The sequence below is a fragment of the Silurus meridionalis genome, chromosome 13, assembly GCF_014805685.1.
Source record: "Silurus meridionalis isolate SWU-2019-XX chromosome 13, ASM1480568v1, whole genome shotgun sequence".
Taxonomy (NCBI): domain Eukaryota; kingdom Metazoa; phylum Chordata; class Actinopteri; order Siluriformes; family Siluridae; genus Silurus; species Silurus meridionalis.
Window position 1 is genome coordinate 1,961,389 of NC_060896.1, and position 20,000 is coordinate 1,981,388.

Below are 20,000 nucleotides of genomic sequence, written 5' to 3' on the forward strand. Positions count from 1 at the left end.
ACATTTTACACAGTGTCTCAACATCTTTGGAATTTGGGTTGTATAAGAAAGTGATGTGTCCAGTGAATCAGGAACCAAATCATCTCAGTTCCTTCAGTTCCATGAGAAAACAACTATATTTTTGTAAAACAAAAAACTAAAAGTATATTGTGCTCAGACCTGGTGTGGTATGTTATAAACACATGAACGTTTTTGTCTTGTCTGTGAATGTATTTATTTATTTATTTATTTTTATTAAATAATTGTTTTGTCCATCGTTAATCTTTTCATGTTTATTTTAAAATTGTTTACAGCATTTTAAGATTTGTAAAGGATGATTTCTTAAGTCATTTGATTTTTTCATACAATTTTTTATTTGATTTTATTATAAATGTTTAATTCATTCAAGTACAAACATTGATTCTGTATTTATTTATATCTTGCATGTTTTAAAACAAAAAATTAACTCAACACTGGGTAAGTACGGGTCGCTCTTGTGTTGTTTTGGGACTTGTGCGTGTTCTACATGCCATTCCCTCATTGGCCCATATTTATTATGGGGAATATTTTTCCGTGAGTTGTCAGGTTTCTCAACAAAAAAAAAAAGCTTAGTGTTTTTATCTCGAAACAACGGAAAATGCAAAAGAAATGTATCAAAATAATAATAAGCAAAGCCTGAGAAATGCTGCCAACTCCACCCAAAAATATATCTGAGGACTCCATTGACTTCATTGACTTCTGACTGAACAGTGTGTGTCCTCAAAGCGTGCAGCGGGAAAAGAGTCTCTGACCGTGCAGGATGAAGTCAGTGCTGTGTGGCAGGTCGTGTCTCGGCTATCCCATCCTGCCTCTGTCCTCGTCTATGAACAAAGTAGCGGTGTGATTAATTCAGGACGTGGGACGGAGAACCCAGCTGTGTCCTGATTGCGCTCTCAAACGGGCGTCTCGGGGTCAACGAGGGCGGAGTTTAAATTCAACTTGGTCGGCCATTTGCAAAGTCGATCAAAAGGTTTTGTGGTCGTATTGATCCGTTCCTGACTGTGTTCTCAGTGGAACCTACAGTATGAAGGATAAACGAAAGTTCCATCAAATCATCAAGTTTATTCCAAGGTCCTTTGAATTTCTATATAAACGTCTATAACAGAGTAGAACATAGATTTCAGATTTGACAATGCAGAAACCCTTTATGGAAGCTCTCCTTTTCTTCTCTTTTTAAAATAGTCTTCAGCAGGGTTTTAAAGAGAAACTGCAGGGTTTCCAAACTCAAGAACACTTGATGTAAGCACTACATGAAGCATTACAATTTTAACAAATTGCTAGGTTTATATAATTATGCTATACAAGGTTCCTCAATGGCTCTTCGAATGTTTAGTTAATAATAGGTTTCATCAAGCATGGGTTCTAAGTTTGTTCCCTTTGAGAGAACCTCCAAATGATCTATTTTGTTAAACAGAACTGCTTCAGGATCTAAAGAACAGGACTTTTTCTCCTGAGGAACCCTAGGATCCAGAGAACATATTTTGTTTAAATGAACAGTTGTTGATTTATACAGAGAATATTGAAGTGTTTCTCCTGAGGGCCAAACCACAGTATTACTTCCACATTTTAGTTTCTTAGGTCCAAACTTCACAACCCTAAAATCAACAACAAAGAAGAACCAAACTAGGATGTTCATTATTAATCCAAACTAACGTTAAGGGTTCTACAGAAAACTCAGAGTGAAGAAAGAAAGGACACAAGTGTTATGGTAAGCACCTTCTCCTGGGGAAATCATTAAGTATTTATATAGAATCTCACAACAATGTTAATTTTTAGGGGTGGTAGAACTTCCATCTAACCAGAGAAATGATTTTCTCAAGAATTTCTTTACTATATTTGGAATCTTATCTTTGTCAGGAGGTAAAACTTCTTTAAGGCAAAAGAAAACATTAACCAATCCAGAGAAAGACCTGAAGATGTTTATAGGTCTAAAATCTGTACCTGGTTCTTCAGAGGGCAAACCAAAAGGTTTTATATTAATCATTATTTTTATTTTTCCAAGCATTACCTTAAAACAAAAAAAAAATCATGGAACAAATTTTTCAGGAGCTTTTGAAATATTTAATGTTTTTAACTTCTAAGATCAACGAGAACTAAGATCTACGAGAATAAAGGTTTCCATCACGGACCCTCAAAGGTGTTTGGTGAAATCCGTTTTAGTTCCATTGGGGGAACCGATAAATGTAATTTACATTGAAAGAATATCAACTAGAACCACTCTTTACAATCTTTACTATCTTTTAGAAGTTTTTACAATCCAGGAATCTATGTTGTGCAGAGAACCTTTGTCTGTTCTTCAGACTTCTCTAGATTTACAATAATTTTATAGCTTAAAAACTACTCCAGATTTACCACAATGTTAAAATGAAATCTGATGTCCTCAAAAGAGAAAAAGTTCTTTATTTTTTTTTTTTTCTCAATAGTTAGAACTTGTTTAAGATCATTCCTGAGGAAGACTTTCTTCTCTGTGGTACATAAACAAAGGGTTCTTTTTTTATGTGTTCTCTGAGGTACATACCAAAAGTTGTGCACACAGCAACAGAACAAAGAACATCTGAGCATTCTGGATGTTCTACATCAGGCAATGGTGCTTCTACACACATTATTATGGAAAAGGGATCTTCAAGGAGTCTTTGGATACTTAATACTAAAAATGGTTCCATTAGCCACCTGCAAGGGTACTGAATGGAAACTTTCTCAGCTCCTTTGGAAGAAATGTTCTGCTCGACTATATTGGGTCTCAGCGGAACATATGGAAGAACATTTGAGGGTTCAAGGTTGTCTGTTTTTATTTTCTAAGATAAGCAATTCATTTAAAAAAGAAAAATAAGGAGAACTGTTAATACTATCATTGGTGAGAAGGTTTCCTCAAGAATATATATTGGATAGTAGTTTTTTTATTAAAAAGAGTTTACTTGGTGGCTGTAGTTTCTATTAAGCTCCCAGAAGGGTTCTTTGTTTGGTTCTTCTAGACAGCCTTTAAACCAGAGTATCTCTTGCACTCTTTTGCTCTGGTTGAACACTTGAGAAACCATATCTCTGATTCCTCCAGAGATACAACCTTAAGTTAGATTGGAATGGAATATATGATCCAGTTTGCTATTGGCTGAACGAAAACATAAGCTCCGCCCCCTGTGTCTCTGGGCTGTGTGAAATTTGATTGGATGAGGACAGTTGAGAGAAGCGGCTGCGTACAGCAGGGAATCGAAGTCGCTCTTAAGGCCGTTATGTGTTAATTAAGTGAAATTAACGAGCATATCCGACCTTATTCATCCACGCGCTTCCATTTTACGGCTTCTCCTGCAGCAAGCCTCAGTCACGCCGCTGCATGCTGATTATTCTACACTTACATAAACGCATAACGGGTTCATGTACAGGTTGGAGTCGCCACGTTTCCACACCTCCTTCTGCTTTCTGGTGCTAACCGTAAACCTCACGTCTTTACCACAATCACGTCTTTACCACGATTGGCTACTCGCGGCTCGATAACTGGTAAAGACAAACCTACACACTCTCCTGCATCTCCTATGTGTACACTTATCCTTCATATCTACTGTATTTATCGGCCTCTTTCCTCCCTGTCCTGGTGTTTTTTTCCTCGCTTTAGTCTACCCATTAACTTCCACATGTAGGTTAGGGGTTGCACGACTGCTAGGAATTCAGAAACGTAGCAGACTATTTTCCAAAGCCGAAGAGAAAATGAGTGTCAGGATGTCACCAAATGTTCAGTGAACATCTCCAGCATCTCCACATACGGGTGACGGTTTACACTTCCAGCTGCAGAGCTGGTTTGAGTGTCTCAGAACAGCGTCTGGGAGAAATCAACAGATTCACTCGCTCTGGAAACGAGTACGGATCGTTCTTTTTCCAGCTGAACGCAACGCTGATCCGAGTCTAAACTAGCGATTCGTAAACCTGCGGCTCGGAACACACAGATCCACGAACATAACACTGTAGTTAGCATTTTTGTTTATAGTTAATTTTTATCATTTATTTCATTGTGCTCATTTGCATTTGTTTTATATCGTAAGTAGATTACTGTGCAAAAGTTTGAAGCCACCATTAGATTTGTTGTTTCAGCACTGGTATAATGAGCACACAGAATTCATTTTCAGTGTTTTTTTGTAGAATATAACCTGAAAAATAACCAGCTTTGACAGGCTAAAAGGTTTTAGTGTCACTTATACTTCAGCATTAGCAGGAATCTTGTAAACTGGAAATGTAATGGAACCCTCATTCCAGAACCAGTTTTAGATACCAATTTTAGGGCATTTTAGAAAAGATTGTAAATAAGTGATTAGGGCTCTTGGGCAAGGCCCTTAACTCTCAGTGCTCCAGGGGGCGCTGTATCCTGCTGACCCCGCCCTCTGATCCCAGCTTTCAGAAAGTCGCTGGGATATGCGACAAAAGTATAGTAAAGTATATGTTATAAGTAAAAAACACTTATTATTATTATTATTATTATTATTATTATTATTATTATTATTATTATTATTAATATAATTATTATTACATCTTTTTTATTACCACCACTGCTAACACCTGCACTTGTCCTACTTTTAAATGCCTGTGTGAATTGGCTCTAGTACTCCAGGTTTGTGCAGGACCTGCCTGAGCATCACCTACACCTGATACACACAAAATCCTACTTTTACAGACTGTATATTTAATTACTTTTTTGTTTGCAGTGTATACAATTTATTTAGCTTTAATTTAGCTTATATATATATATATATATATATATTTTCGTTTTATTTGTATTATTTGTTTTTTCCCGTTTGATTTGTTTACCACATTTGCATTTGCGGAGGTTTTTATTTATTCTTATTTACATTTAATTTAATCGTATTAAGTTTACGGGGAATTTATTTATTTCTTTATTTTTTTTAGCTTATTTGCATTATAATTCACTAATTTAATTTAGGTTTTTTTACCCACTGTATTTATCTCACTTCTTTCGTTCTCCTGCGTACATCTCTACACTTCGCTGCCACATCGGGACGAAGAGGAAAACAGAACACACTGTGTTGTTGCGGTTGACATTATCAACATTTGTTCTAAATCAATTGATATTTGGACGATTTACGCTCATTTAAGCACATTTACGTTGTAAGGTCTCCACGACGAAGGTGAAGGTGAAGGTGAGGGTGAAGGTGAGGGTGAAGGTGAGGGTGAGGGTGAAGGTGAAGGTGGAAGTAGATGAGTCTATGCAACCCCTAATGTCAGTGTGTGGTCAGTGTTTTGTTGCTGACTTGACATCTCGTGGAAAGCGTGAACCTCGTCTGCGTGAACGAGTTCCAGCGTATTAAGGAATCGATGTGAAAGGAGGAGATTTCTTTCAGAAACGCATGAGGAACACTGATGAGTAATGCATGCTCTGAGGCTGCGTAACGACTGTGTTTTTGCGATAAAACTCATTCATGAGATAAAACCTGAATCCGCTCTGCTTCTGAGAGGCGCCTAATGAAACTCATGAGGAAAGCATGGCGGTCGATTTATCGCTGCAGACGATGCATCAAAACGCTAAACTAGTTCCTGTGAATCCTTCATTTTGCTCACTAATTTATCTTTTCTCTTCTTTCCTGCTCCGCTTCCATTTGTTTCATTCAAATCCACAAAGGCTTTGGTGAGTACCTGTCTGATATTTCAGTTTTATTTCTAATTATAATTATTTTTATGCACGATTTTATTATGAACTTTATTTGAAGATTGTATTTGGATTTTATTTAGAAGATGGCATAAATATTTCCTGACATTTTTTGCTTTTGTGTTTATTCTGGATTATGTTTTGATTTATTGGACCGTGGTTTATGTATATAATTATTATTATTTTTTTAATTTATTATTATTTTTTTTTATTATATATTAAACACTATGACGCCAAAAGTTTGTGGACACCTGACCATCCTCCTCTGTAGAGATTTGTGCTCTTTCAGCCACAAGGGTGGTAATAAAGTGAGGTACTGATGGAGCTGAAGTGAGAAGGCCTGGGGTTCAGTCAGCGTTCACGTTCAGTAGTTAAAAAGAGTGGAGCTCTATAGCGGGAGATCTTCCACACAATCACAACCCATGTAAAGCAGATCTTCATGGAGCTCCTATTGTGCACTTTGTGTCTTCTAGTTCAAGTGAAGAGAAAATTTCATGCTACTGCATCTGAAGGCGTCCTGTACTATTGTGTGCCTTAAAGTTTGTGAAAAGATCTACATCTGGTTGGAAAAAGTCAGGTGTCCCAATACTTTTGTCCGTATAGTGTATTTTTTATGACTTGTCAATACTGTGTATGAGTTAAATATTTATGTGTAGATGCTGTAATATTAATTTAATTGCTCTGAAAAATCAATGAGAACAGCCTCTAGAAGATGCATAGAAATATCTAGAAGATGCCTTCAGTATGATAAATGTCCTGGCTCCTGAATCATCATATTATGGTTAGTTCTTTGGACAGAAATCAGGATCAAGAGTATCTCACACATATTTTTACAAATAGTCACCTTCATGTGCAGGACCCGTCTACTAATGTAGAAAGAAAGATAGATAGACAGATAGAGAAATACGACGGTTAAAAAGATCTGTATGAGAAATCAAAAGTGTTCGTCGGGTCTGTGAATGTGATTGCGGTTTCACCATCCCGCATCGATACACTGCATTTCTGAGCACTTACAAGACAAGCGCTGATTCAATAAAACCCTCGGACAGAAGCAGTGCGCTGATTTCCGGAGTGGTTTTGATGTGAAATGTGATTTGTGTGTAATGAATGCTTTTCCTTCGCAGACCTTGGCTGCTCGAAAGGCAGGCATCTCGTTTGCGCTCGTGACCAGATCCACCCTCAACAACGAGGACCTGGTAAGTGGGCAAGACATGATATATAATGGACAATTACATAAACACACACACACACACACATACACACATGAGTAGACACACACTTTATTTAAGAGCAAAGAGGACAGCAAGCACTCTGGTGCATGTGAATACACACTATCCGATAAATCAATAACATTCTGGTATTGATTAGGAATACCGGACAACACGCAACCAGGAAGTGTGGAAAATCTCTCGAGACACCACAAAAACAGGAAGTGATCAAAAGAGGAGTGCATGTGTACACATGGTGGGGGTGGGGGGGGGGGTTTCCAGCTCATATTACAGATGCACTCAGAGGAAAATGAATTATTTCTTTCTTTTGACGAATATATATATATAAGGCACAGGATCTGGCCTGTAGCCCACACCTACACATGGAGTAAATCTCATTATTATTCCTGTTTCTTTCTTAATGGCTTCAAAACCTGTTCATTCTGAGATCATTTCAGTTTCATGCACAGATTTAAAGACACACCCACATTACCAAATAAGGCTTTCAACAGCAGTGGTATTTTTTTCCCCGTATTTGTACTTTACCGAAGTGTTTCCATTTGAGGAGACTTTTACTTTAACTTTACTACATTTCAAATATTTGACATTTTACTTGAATAAAAACGTATCTGGTGAAACACGCAGTGAGTCACCAATCAGGATCGAGCGCACGCTCTGTTTTCTTCTGATCGGCGCTTGGTGTATCTACTGATCACCAACATACAGTTCAGCATCAGTTCAACATCAAGCAGAACATTTAGAGAGGAATAAATGATGAAAAAACTCCAGACTCGAACTCGCCGAAACGTCAGTGTGCTGAGAGTCACATACGTGTGTTTACATATAAACTGAGGTGATTAAGTAAAGAATCTTGTAATATAAAAGATAATTGGAACATTATAGTTATAATAAATCACTACTTTGGATACTTAAGTACATTTGAAGACATTTGTACTTTTACTTAAGTGAAAGTTTAAAGGGACACTTTTACTTTCACTGGAGTCACATTTAACTTTTACTCAACTGCACGTTTTGTGGACTTCATCCTCCACCGCACATGGCATTATTATATCCATAAAAAAAATGACCTACTTAATGTTATTACTGGATTTCAGGACACACCCACATTTCCATCTATATTCTTTAAAACCATTACTTAATCAGAAATGCTGTAATTTCCAAATATGGATTTTAAGACATGCCCCCATTTCCATTTATATCCATTAAAGCACTACCTACCAACAAAGGCTTCATTTCCATATTTGGAGGTAAGGACACACCCACATTTCCATTTTGCCACCTTTAGGCCACACCCACTTTTGTTACCATATACGTCTCTTTCTCTTCTTTTTGTTTTCGATTGTTTCTCTTTATCTACCTAAAGACATGCCCACATTCTCTATCAATAGCTTTACACGTCCACTTCAACAGCTTTGATCGGATAAAACGTGAGTGTGGGAATAACTAATGAAGTGTTTCTAATTCTATAAATCTGTAGAAACCTAGAAAAGTGCTGAAGCTGTAAGAGATGACGTGACTAATGTTTGCAGAACATGAGCTCAGCAGACGCATGTTGGTTTCCGTTAATCGTTTGGGGTTTTTTGCTTATGCTGAGGCTCGGGTTCTTTTAATTACAGAGCAACGCGATAGGGGGACGAGAGAATCGGAATCGATGTGGAGAGAGAATTACTCCTCCTTTCTGTCGACCTTCATCCTCTCTCTCTCTCTCTCTCTCTCTCTCTGTCGCTCTCTCTCTTTCTCTCTCGCGTTAAACGAACACAGCCAGATAAATCGAACCAAATATTGATGAAAGCGTTGCATTTGATCTGTTTGGACTGGAAAGTTATTTCGGATCAGACCGTCTGATATCAGTGACTCAACGTTAAACGCAGTCTGATTTAGATTTCGGGATTTCAGAGTTTGCTAACTCATTGAAGATTTTTTGTAATTATACAGTCATTTTAACATCATTTAGGATAATTAGATACTTTGTTTCTAGGTATATTAGATTTCTAGATACATTGGATATTTAATGTATACCTATTTTAATCGGATTAAATGTGCTTGGACAGGACTGAATGTAACGCTTCTATTCGATCAAACATTCGATCAAAAAAAAGCATGCACCATGTGTGGTCAGGTGTCCACAAACCTTTGTGAATGAAGTGTATATGAGATCGGATTTGAAGTAAATTTGCTCTGGTTAAACAACAATTTCAAGAATTTGTTCAGATGCGTTGTGTTCAGAAGTACAGGGTTTAGAGTGCATGTGTGTTGGATGAGTTTCATGGATTCATCAATAACAGACTTGTAAGCATGTTTTCAGATTTTTTTTATTAGTTGCCTGAACCAGATTAAATCAATTTGCACTGGAAATGTATTTGTTTGTTGATACACTGATTATTTGTCGTGTTGCAGTAACGGGTGTTTTTCCTTCACTTATCCTTCGCTTCTGGACCTTATTGGCGTTGTGGTATGATGGAGACAGCAGACAGTTAAGTGTGATTAGAAGAAGAGAGTCAGAAGCAGGCTGTAGTGCGGTTTAGGAAGTAGGCTGAGCAGATGCTGGAGTGTTATTAACCGTAGTGAGAATGAGAACGAGAGGAAAAAGAGAGAGAGAAAAGGCCTTCCCCTGGGAGATCACTGTCTAAATACGATTGCTGTGGCCATATGGCCGGAGCATCCAAACTTTTCTTATCAGGGGACATATGGAGAAACAGGAAATATAGGTCACAGGTAACAGGCTATCTGTACTAATAAAAGGAAAGTGAAACGCAGGGTTTTATAAGAAGAGAAGAAAGATGAAACCCTATGGAGTCAGTCGACTCTCCTATGGATTCATGTGACTCATTTATGGGTCTCATCCCATAGAGTCAACTCCTTTATAGGGTTTGATGGATAAAATGAGTCTCCTACAGGGTTAATTGACTCTTTTATGGGTGTCAATTGACTCTCCAATGACTTTTGTTGATTCTTTTATGGAGTAATTTGACTCTCCTACTGGTTAAGTTTGCTTTGGGGTAATTTACTTTTTATAGAGTCAATTGACTCTACTATGGGTTTAATTGACTCTTTAATGTAAGTCAGGTGGCTTCTGCATTGGCTTGTTTGACTCTTTTATAGGGTCAGTTGATTCGCCAATCAATTTTGTTGACTCTTTTATAGAGAGATTTGACTCTTCGATGGGTTGAGTTGACTCTTTATGGAATCAGTTGATTCTCCTATGAGTTTAATTTAATCTTAATGGGGTTATTTGACTCTCCTATGGGTGTAATTGACTCTTTTATGGAGTCAATTGACCCTCTGACAGGGTCAGTCGACTCTTCTAAAGGTTTGTTTGACTCTTCTATGGGGTCCTTTGACTTTTTTATGTGGTCAGTTAACTTTTAATGGGGTCAACTGACTCCCCCACAAGTTAAGATGACTCTTTTATGGCTTCAGCTGATTCTCCTACAGATTTTTGAGAAAGTAGTGCTTTCGTTTTCTTTTTCATTATATCAGAATGACAGAATGAAATTGTACAAGCATATCACCTTAAGCTAACAATTCATCCAGTGTATTTACGCTCAGCGTATTAAGGGCCATTTATAATCGTCACGCTCAGCAAAGCATCATGGGAACTTTTCCCTGTAATTAGCCTGCAGTGTGTAGCTAAAACAGTGACAGGAGCACAGGGGGTGTAAAAAAAACATACATCTAAACTTTACTCACAAAACTTTTCAGATATTCTGCGCTAACAGTTAGCATTATTGAAGGACACGTTGTACATGCGCTTTGCTCCACAGGGCTTCTGTTAGCTGCAGTGTGCAAAGGGCACTAATTATATACACATATTATATACACACATTATTATCAAGTGCTTAGGATTTAAATCAAATGTGATTTAATCCCTGCGGTTCGACACGCAAGTTGAAAGACGTGTCTGAGACTTTCTCTATTTCTCTCTCTCTCTCTCTCTCTCTCTCTCTCTCTCTCTCTCTCTCTCTCTCTCTCTCTCTCTCTCTCTCTCTCTCTTCCACTTTTCCTCTCTCTCTCCTCCTCTATGCTTCATGTTAAGGCTACAGTTGTGACAGATATACAGATGTTCTCTCTCTGCCTGAGGTCACATGACCTGCTCTCAAACACTTCGGGTGTAAAATGACTAATGTTAACCTTGGCACTCCGTCCAACTCTGACACTGTGTGTGTGTGTGTGTGTGTGTGTGTGTGTGTGTGTGTGTGTGTGTGTGTGTGTGTGTGTTACATAACTGTAAACCACAGTACATTTAGTGTTTAGGAAACTCTTTTATAGAGTTCATCCGACTAATTTACGGTTCCAGTTGACTCTTTTGAGGATCCAGTCGATTCATTTATGGGTTCAATTGACTTTTCTAAGGGCCATTTGACTCCATTGCAGGCCAGTTGACTCTTTTAAGGGCTAGTCAACACTTTTAAAGGACCAGTCATCTCCTTTAAGTGTCCAGTTGACTTTTTTCAAAAGCCAGTCAACTTTTTTAAGGGTTCAGTCGACTCTTTTAAGGCATCAGTCGACTCTTTTAATGTCCAGTTGACTTTATTAAGGGTTCAGTCAACTTTTTAAAGGGTTCAGTTGACACGTTCATAAGTTTAGTTGACTCTTTTAAGGGTCTTTTAGGGGTCTTTTAGGGGTCTCGGGTAGAGAGATAGAGAGATTGGTAGAGAAATAAATTGAGATAGAGAACATGAAAATACAATATACACCACTGTACAATGGTACTAAACTCCGAGTGTTTCTAACCTGGGTATTGTTCATTACATAAAGCCCATGTGTGTATGGAAGGAAAAGGTGCTCAGATATCGATACAGTGATGGAGGGAGGTCCAGGATGCTCGAGAGAGAGCTCAGTGTGAGCTCGCGGTCAGAGGAGCGCCGGACTCTGTGCCAATCTGCCGTGAGCTTTGTATCGATCTCGATAATGTTTACGAGGGAAAATGAGTGGTGCAGCTTACTAATGAATTTTATTCTACAACACACCAACAGGCTGCTGCTTGTGCTGATGCAGGAGAGGAGTTAAGCTGCTGTACGCATTCCAAAATACTTTCAAAACCCCGACGGACACCAAGCCATGATTGCTTACTGATGGTTTAGCGCAGTACAGAGCAGGGAAAGATCTGGCTTTATAAAGTCTACGTGAAGTTTAATTGAATTCATTCACTTTTTTGTTTACTGAGAAGTGACGAGGAAAGCGGAGGAAGGTTTAAATCAGGTAGATATGAGGAGATGCATTGCCTCAGCAGGTTTCAGTGGAGAGTAAAGCAGGGATAATCGAGGTGGTGAATAAGTTGAAGATAAATAGTGAGCGATTAAGCTAATAGAGCGATTGGACAATGGTTTGTAAATACCTAATTATAAGATTGCTATGTGCTTCTTTAAAACATTACATTCCACATTTAGTCTCCATTTACTGTTATAATGAGCTCCACTCTTCTGGGAAGATGTTCTGCTAGATTTTGTGGAGATTAATTTCACCACAAGGGTGTTAGTAAAGTCAGGGACTGATGTAGGTGAGGTGAGGAGTTCTGGAGTGCAGTCAGCATGAAACTTCATTCCATTTCTTTCTTTCTTTCTTTCTTTCTTTCTTTCTTTCTTTCTTTCTTTCTTTCTTTCTTTCTTTCTTTCTTTCATGGGTTACTGTGTCTGGGTTTGTTGGTAAAAAATTCCTCGATTAAATTTCTTGGAAAAACTTTCGGGGTTAAAATCTTAGGGTCTGGGACACGTTTTTAATTTTAAGTTTCTCTCATAAAAACAACAAAATTCATTTCCTGGGTTCAGATGCTGAGGGTTAAACTCTTTCTCTCTCTCTCTCTCTCTCTCTCTGTAGAAGCTGCAGGTGTTGAGGAAGACTCTGCAGGCACTGATCTATCCCATATCCTCCACCACACCGCATCATTTCGAGGTCTGGACGGCGACGGCTCCCACCTACTGCCCTGAGTGTGAGGGTCTGCTGTGGGGAATCGCACGACAGGGAATGAGATGCACTGAGTGTGGAGTCAAGTGTCACGAAAAGTGTCAGGATCTACTAAACGCCGACTGCCTGCAGCGTGAGTGTGCACTTATTAATGCTCATTACTGCGCTATGAAGGCAGCTGAGATCATCAAGGAGGGAAGAATACAAAAAGAAAGAAAGAAAGAAAGAAAGAAAGAAAGAAAGAAAGAAAGAAAGAAGAAAGAAAGAAAGAAAGAAAGAAAGAAAGAAAGAAAGAAAGAAAGAAGAAAGAAAGAAAGAAGGAAGGAAGAAAGAAAGAAAGAAAGAAAGAAAGAAAGAAAGAAAGAAGAAAGAAAGAAAGAAAGAAGGAAGGAAGAAAGAAAGGAAGGAAGGAAGGAAGGAAGAAAGGAAGAAAGGAAGGAAGGAAGGAAGGAGGGAAGGAGAGAAGGAAAGAACAGTCCAGACGGAACTGCATGGTGTTGAAGTATGGAATGGGAGTCATGGTGGTTCAGGATTCCTTTCACAGACTGAGGGAGTCTGATCTTCTTACCTGTTCTCCATCTTACACAAGTTCTTCTGGTAGAGACACAAATGTCCAATTTGGACTCCACAGAACTTTCTTCCACTCATTCACTGTCCAGTGGCTATTTATTTGTTTTTTACAGGCTCTGGATATGTGACTTGGCTTTTTTCTCCTCACTCCTGATCTGACACTGGGCCATGTAGGGACTCGTGTATCAGGGAACGCTGTCACAAGCAATTAGCCTCATCACGTCTGACTAATCACGTCTGACTCGACACGTCTGACTCGACACGTCTGACTCGACACACTGTCCTCAGGGCCGATTGGAGCTTTTCCTGCTTCAATACTTTCAACTTACAGGGTTTAGTCGTTGAAGAGTTTGGGAGAGGTGTGGGTTTAGTCGTCTCTGCACACGTCAGGAAGGAAACTAAAGAGGGAACTAATCAGAACAATGTGTACATATCTAGGGTTCCTCCAGGCTGCTAGTCTGACAGAAGAACGCTGTCGCTCTCCATCAGTCAAATTAATGATGAGTCTTACTGGAGGAGGAGAAGCTGCTGAAGCTCAGACACCAGAAGCAGATTAGAATCGACAGAGCTGAGTTTATCCAGAAATATTTCCACGTGTTCAGCGAGTCCTTTTGTTTATTTGTTGGTTGCTTCTGTATTTTTTTTTCTGTCAGAAGTTTGCATTCCAGCTAACAGTAGCAGATCTAACTAGCATATGCTAATAATTAGGTTTTTAGTGATGGATTTTTTTACTGTAAGAGTCTCCATCACTGGTGGACACACTGTTCATCAGATCATCATTCACACACATGCTCTATATAGTCTATATACATTGTGTTGGAGAACAGCAGCGCAAAGTTTAGTCTTCTGTTAGACTGATTATATATTACAACATTTATACATCATCATCATCATCATCTACAAACCCCGAAATTCACACTTATAACCCCCCTATTCACACTTATAAACCCCCAATTCACACTTATAAACCCCTATTCACACTTATAAACCCGAAATTCACACTTATAAACCCCCTATTTACACTTATAAACCCCCAATTCACACTTATAAACCCCCAATTCACACTTATAAACTCGAAATTTACACTTATAAACCCCTATTCACACTTATAAACCCGAAATTCACACTTATAAACCCCTATTCACACTTATAAACCCCCAATTCACACTTATAACCCCCCTATTCACACTTATAAACCCGAAATTTACACTTATAAACCCCTATTCACACTTATAAACCCCTATTCACACTTATAACCCCCTATTCACACTTATAAACCCGAAATTCACACTTATAAACCCCCAATTCACACTTATAAACCCCCAATTCACACTTAATTTTTCAGCTATACAACAATACTGTGTAGTGAAGCTTTTATTTAATTATTTAAATTTCGGGCAGAAAGAAAGAAAGAAAAAGAAAGAAAGAAGAAAGAAAGAAAGAAAAAGAAAGAAAGAAAGAAAGAAAGAAAGAAAGAAAGAAAGAAAGAAAGAAAGAAAGAAAGAAAGAAAGAAAGAAAGAAAGAAAGAAAGAAAGAAGGGGGGTGGTTTGGGATTCTGAATGACGGGTTTCATTGTAAACTGGATTAATGAGCGTAACTGTGAGAGAGGATGAAACGGAGGCAGGATTTTAAACACACGGGTTTGTTTTTACGGCCTGGGATTTGAAGGCGGTGTGTTACGCAGTGGAATAACGCTGCTGTGAGTGTGACGTGGGTTATTGCCTATTGTTCCACTTCCTTTTTGAAGTGACCCTCACAAATATGGCTGACTTCCAACACAACCAATGGGCCTTTATTCAGCAGGATTTATAGAACTAGCCATCAAAATAAATCATCAGAACTAAAGTGTGTGTGTGTGTGTGTGTGTGTGTGTGTGTGTGTGTGTGTGTGTGTGTGTGTGTAACACAGAGAGAGAATGAAAGAGATAGAAAGATAGAGAGACTCACACAGACAAAGAGTCTGTTTATGCCTGACAGTGTGTGTAAGAGAGAGAGAGATAGAGAGAGAGACAGAGAGAGAGAGAGAGATAGAGAGAGAAAAAGAGAGAGAGAGTGAGAGAGAAAGAGAGAGAGAGTTTGTAAATATAAATAAATAAAAATAAACCTATTACAAAGTTAAGATATCTGACACAACATTAAAAAATATTTTTTTGAAAGAAAGAATAAGATGCATGCAATAATAATAAAAAGAAGAAAAAGAAGAAGAAGAATCTCTCTCTCTCTCTCTCTCTCTCTCTCTCTCTCTCTCTCTCTCTCTCTTATAAACACAATTGTCATTCTTGATTTCCTTTATTTAGTAAATGATGATATTGATATTGCCTCAGGTCACGTTAACATTTTTTTCCCGATATCAGTAATCTGATAAGTGGGTTATTGTCATAAGAGGGGGAGGAGCAGAAAAGAGAGAGAAAGAGAGAGAGAGAGAGAGAAGGATGGAGGAAGTGAGAGATGAGTAATTCACAAATAATTCACAAACAAATGTGTATTTGCTGTTGAATTATGCATCCTGATTGGTCCGCATGTGTTTGATTGATTTTCTGTAACAGAAGCTGATTATTGATTTTTTTGTAAGGAGAAGTTTTTTTGTATGTTTGAAAGAAATCTTCAGTGCCAGAAACAACTTTTAATCGAAAGGTCATGAGTTGAAAACCCAGGACCACCAAGCTTCCACTGGGCCCTTGAGAAAGGCCCTCAACCCTGAACTGCTCTGATAATTGTACATTGTTCACATGATTCATAAATGAATTAATCTAAATCGAGGGTTTTATTGCCTTGTGCTCACACACGTCTCGGTCATGGTGAAGGTAAGTTCTAGGTACGAAACATATATAAATTAAAAGACGAAAGAAAATCTAATGGAAATTGTTGCGTAGGAAATAAATAATAAATAGGAAAAGAATATCGAATGTTCCCGAATGTGTTTACATATACTGCACATGTGTATGGGGTGGTTTACCTAAGGAGAAAAATGGTTCCCTGAAGTTCTGGTGCTCAGTAGAAGCATCCAGAGGGCAGCAGTTCAGCGGGTTTTAAATGCTTGTTTCCTGAAGAGTGGCTGGAGGAGCACCAATAATCTTCCCCTTCTGTAGCCTTTTATTGTCTGATCCAGTAGATGAGCAAACCAGACAATAATGACAGGACAGGCTCAATGAGGGCTGAGTAAACCTGCACCAACATCCCCTAGGGCAGGTAGAACTTCCTCAGCTGGAGCAATAAACTCTCGTGTTCACGCGTACGTTCTTCTATACTTTCCGTTTCAGGTGCAGTCGAGAAAAGCTCGAAGCACGGCGCCGAGGATAAAACCCAGAACATCATCATGGCCATGAAGGAAAGGATGAAGATCCGCGAGAAGAACCGGCCAGAAGTGTTCGAGCTCATCCAGGAAATGTTCCAGCTCTCGAAAGAAGACTTCAGCACTCACTTGAAGAGCGCCAAGCAGGCCGTGCTCGAGGGGACGTCCAAATGGTCGGCCAAAATCGCCATCACCGGTGAGTCAGATCAAACCCACTTCTCTGTTTTTTATCTCCTTTATTTATTTATTTATTTATTTATTTATTTATTTATTTACTTATTTACTTATTTATTCATAAATTGAACTTGACGTATTGACTTGATGCTTTTGCAGTGTGTTAATGTGGCGATTTATATTGTATTAAAATACTACACCAGCCCCAGGTGGTGGCTACGGTGTGATAGAGGAGATGCGGCAGCCAAGAACGAATGAGGGGGAAAATCGATGGAGCGCAAAAAGAAATAGATCAGATGAGTGGCAGATTTGCTGATGAGGGAGGTCAGAGGAGAACAGCCAGACCGCTTTGAGGCTGAACGGAAGGCTACAGTAACTCGATCGGCCACTCATTACAACTGCGGTGAGCAGAAAAGCATCTCGGTCGATCAGACCTTGGTGCAGACAAGCTACTGCAGCAGAAGACCACGCCACAGTCTTCTTGTGTAGGACCAAAAACCATGGTCGAGGCAGGAATGGGCAAAGACTGACCTGCAAAATGGAAAAAAAAGGTGGTTAGCTGTTCCCAGAAGATCTCAGGAAGTCCAAAGTTTATCATTAGATATTTAAACCGGCTTCTGATTCCACAAATAATGCACTCAAAGTCACCAAAGTCTTTATTCTAATGTATGAATATTACTTTGATTATATATTCTGTACACACTCCTTCAGTCCTCTACACTTACAGACATCCACTTATTCAAACGTCTTTTCAGACTTTTCAGATATTTCTTCATACAGATGGTCTTGTTTTGCAGTTCTGCTCTCAGCATGATGTTGTTCTGCATCATTGAACTGAACAACCTGATAGTCTACATGACTCTACTGTGTTTTTCAGCAGTGAGAGGAACCTAATTATCAGTGGACTCAGACCCGGTTTGCACAAGAAGATCGCTGTATGTGTCAGCAATGGGTTTTTTCTCCTTCGATTTTTGCAGATCCTTGCCAAGTTTGCACTTCTGCAGAAGTGTTGATATGAAATAGAGCAGGAAAGGAGGGAGAGAGAGAGGGAGAGAAAAAAGAAAGGGAGAAAGTAAATAATCCATTCCTGGGTGAAATGATCTCTCCAGCTGAATCGCATCCATCTTTATTTCCAACGTGCCCACTGGTTTATTTATTAATCGTAGGATAAACGTCCAGGAGAGTTTCCATTGATCTCGCCTTGATCCGATGACGCCTTCATCCTCTCTACGCTTCATTATTATTATTATTATTATTATTATTATTATTATTATTAATTAATTAATTAATTATTTAATTAATTAATTTATTTATTTATTCTTTATTATTATTTTTTTTTTTTTATTATTACTATTATTATTGTTATTATTATTATTATTATTATTATTATTATTATTATTATTATTTGATTTTAAGTGTATGGGATTTTTATTTGCCCAGAAATTCTGAGAAATGCAGAACACGATGAGCAATAAATCCTTCCAGAAACAAAGAAAAAAAAATCTCACTGATCAGCAAGATACAGATACACAGCATGACCAAACGTTTTGGGATGCATGACTTTTCCAGCCATGTGTGTTTCCTTTTCCCTAAAATGTAACCTAAAATCTTTGGATGCGGTAAATTTTCCCTTCATCTGAAGTAGGAGACTCAAACCTGTTCCAGCATGACAATGCCCCTGAAGCCAGCTCCATGAAGATCTGCTTTAAATGGCTTAGAAGATGTGGAAGATCTTCTGCTATAAGAGTAATGACAGAAGGATCGGATCATTTTAGTGACTCATTTACTCAATAATACTCAATAAAATGCATTTTTAATAAGCAGATCCTCCAACATGTCCACATACACATGAGTTGAGAGGTGAAATACTCGATGTTGCTTGCTGTACATAACCTACATAGATTTTGCGAAGCTTTGTTTATGTGCGCAGTCAAAATGAATGAATTATTTATAAACAACACATCAGTAGTATAAAGCTTCAACCCTATTGAATGCCTTTGGGATGAATATGAATGTTGACTGCACCCCAGGACTTTCGAGTTTATTTTTTGTCAGGAATCCTGCACCATCCTTGGACATCCTGCTTCACATCTCTGTCAGGGCATGAAATGCTGACCTCCGAGAAACACATTTTTTTTAAAGGGATCGTCACTGACCACTCTCACTCTCTTTAAAACAGTTACACCATTTAAATGTCTTACTGTGGCTGAGCGTCTCATCGACGTACTGCGGCTCGAAGTCTTCTGTAGATATGGGAAGGTTTTACACTGAATTTTCAGCACCATGCGCTGTCCCATTTACACACTAACACTGTTGTCTGCCATCTTGCTGAATGGCCTCTGGACCGGCCTGCAACATACATGTGTACCGCCTATCAGTAATAGAACATGCTAACCACTTAGTATTTAGTACCACCATGCTAGCATCCATTTAACATTAAAAGTCCTGGTTTAACATTAACGCCCATCGTATTTAGGGATCCAGGAATCAAGACCAGTTTCAAATTTTTTTTTCCGGGTAGACTTGGGTTTGGTTATTGGCTTGCAGAAAACAATAATCATCACTACAATTGAAGAATAAAAGAAAGGATTCGATCTTGACTCAATCTTTTTTATTTTTGGACTTGATCTTGACCATTTTAATACTTGATCCTTGAATCAAATCTTGGCTTGACAGTGTTGGTCCTGACTACAGCGCTAGAGGAATTGCAGTGGTGAGGGTTCTAGGCTTCGTCTCTCAGCATTCTTTATCCTGTTAACATGTGAAACACCAAACTGGATATGTTTTTTAAGTTCGTCAACAGTAAAGCTGAAGCTCTGACAAAGACTTCAGGTGTGTTGGCATTGTGTGTTGGATGGGCTGTGAAGTGGTCTTCCTTTCTTTTCATCCAGAACTGGCATGTGGACGAATGTGTTTCATAAGTATCACGGCATTACGAGAAGTCATGTGATCCACTCACTGAGCCTCGTAATGTAATATATAGAAAGAACAGGAGTGGACGAGAACCACGTACCGATCCCTGAGGAACTCCTACACTTAGGATGCGATGTAATGAAGCTGAATGTCTCCAGGCTACATGGATGTCTTTCCTGTTCTCAGATATCTAGCTCCACAGAAAAGAATCTCAGAATGAAATTGTGGCTTTTGGAATAAAAACGGATCAGTC

The 20,000-nt window shown here is 38.6% G+C and overlaps 1 protein-coding gene across 3 annotated transcripts in view; it reads left to right on the forward strand.

The window, feature by feature from the left end:
* LOC124396082 (protein unc-13 homolog C-like) overlaps positions 1–20,000 on the forward strand; it is a 142,206-nt gene that overhangs the window by 18,123 nt on the left and 104,083 nt on the right. For 2 of the 3 annotated variants that reach the window (XM_046865055.1, XM_046865057.1), the window contains exons 6-9: positions 5,639–5,644; positions 6,790–6,861; positions 12,712–12,931; positions 16,629–16,856. In XM_046865055.1, coding sequence (XP_046721011.1) covers positions 5,639–5,644; positions 6,790–6,861; positions 12,712–12,931; positions 16,629–16,856 — 526 coding nt within the window. The remainder of the gene's footprint in view (positions 1–5,638; positions 5,645–6,789; positions 6,862–12,711; positions 12,932–16,628; positions 16,857–20,000) is intronic. The other variant, XM_046865056.1, reaches the window with a different exon arrangement.